The sequence below is a fragment of the Alligator sinensis genome, unplaced genomic scaffold (assembly GCF_000455745.1).
Source record: "Alligator sinensis unplaced genomic scaffold, ASM45574v1 scaffold1462_1, whole genome shotgun sequence".
NCBI classification, from domain to species: domain Eukaryota; kingdom Metazoa; phylum Chordata; order Crocodylia; family Alligatoridae; genus Alligator; species Alligator sinensis.
Window position 1 is genome coordinate 11,276 of NW_005842850.1, and position 1,464 is coordinate 12,739.

The 1,464-nt window shown below is 43.0% G+C and overlaps 1 protein-coding gene across 1 annotated transcript; it reads right to left on the reverse strand.

Moving 5' to 3' along the window:
• Positions 1 to 363: 363 nt before the first annotated feature.
• On the reverse strand, positions 364 to 1,371 carry LOC106722901 (olfactory receptor 10A4-like). Its single transcript, XM_014525620.1, has one exon. It carries the CDS (start codon positions 1,315 to 1,317, stop codon positions 364 to 366), a length of 954 nt encoding a protein of 317 aa, XP_014381106.1. The 5' UTR covers positions 1,318 to 1,371.
• Between the last annotated feature and the right edge of the window lie 93 nt (positions 1,372 to 1,464).

Sequence of the window (1,464 nt, forward strand, 5' to 3'; positions counted from 1 at the left end):
CCACACACAGTGAACAAGAGTAAAACTGTAGTTTGAACTATTATTCAATTGCCTCTAGATACACTACACAAACACACATAAAACCAGACAAAATATTTTTTTAAATAAAATTTTTAAAAGTCATAATGGATGCTTGATTTTTTTTTAGTATATGATTTGTGTTTTTTTCTGGTTTCAGGATGGCAGTCCCAAGATGGCAATGAGGGATCGAGGCAGCCATCAATGGCCGGAGATACCCTTCTAGCCCTTGACAGCTCACCAAAACCAGTTAAGCAGTCCTCTAGCCAAAATAATTGCTTGCCTCTTGTCTATATCAACTATGCAGTTGGTCCAATTAAAGATACCACCCTAAAATCCTTTCCTTTATGGTATGCTTATTCCTTTAACAGCTTTCCTAAAAGCCCCCTTCACCTCTTTGTTCCTCAATGTGTATATCAGTGGGTTCAAAGCTGGTGTTATGGCTGTGTACATGAGGGAAAGAACTTTGTCACCTTCTGGGGTGTGGCGGGACTTGGGTCGCAGGTAGGTTAAAAGGATTGTTCCATAGAACAACATTACCACCATAAGGTGTGAAGAACAGGTGGAGAAGGCCTTTCTTCTCCCCTCAGCTGAAGGCAGTTTGAAAATGGTGCACATAATGTTGATGTAAGACAGGATTATTAGCAAGAAAGGGCCCATAATGAACAGCACTGTCACAACCATAATAAGAATCTCATTCTTGGAAGTGTCTGCGCATGCCAATTTTGCCAGTGGTGCAAAATCACAAAAGAAGTGGTCAATGAGGTTGGACCCACAAAAAGGCATGGTGAAGATCCATGTGACCTGAATCAGCTGCACTGAGATGCTAGTGATCCATGAGGCAGCTGCTAGGCTCACACATTTCCGACCACTCATAATGGTAGTATAGTGTAAGGGGTGGCATATGGCAACATAGCGGTCATAAGCCATGGATGCTAGGAGGCAGCATTCAGTAACGCCTACGATGGCATAGGCATACAACTGAGCTGCACAGCCTGCAATGGAGATGCTTTTATGCTTCACCAAGAGGTGAACCAGCATTTGGGGAACCACACTGGTTGTGAAACAAATGTCCAAGAAGGACAAGTTTACCAGGAAAAAATACATGGGGGTGTGAAGGCTGGGACTGAGCTTTATCAAGAGGATGATTAGGAAGTTTCCCAGTAAGGTCACAATGTAAGTCGCTAGAAACAGGAGGAAAACAAGGCTCTGCATCTCAGCAAGATATGAAAAGCCAACCAGAATGAACTCTTGGATGACAGTCCGGTTCTCATGGGTGTCTCTCTCAGAAGAGGCCATCTGTGGGGGCAAGAAGGGAGGGAGTAAATGTCCAGGAATGTTTCCAAAGAGGAAGACAGCAACTCAATAGTTTCTACCATACTCAGTTATTTAGGAATCCTTTACATGAAAACTCTTGTCTCTTCTACATACCATCTAGTAATGGTC

Coding starts and splice junctions, on each gene's coding strand:
- LOC106722901 (XM_014525620.1), bottom strand. CDS start 1,317: ATGGCCTCTTCTGAGAGAGACACCCATGAGAACCGGACTGTCATCCAA.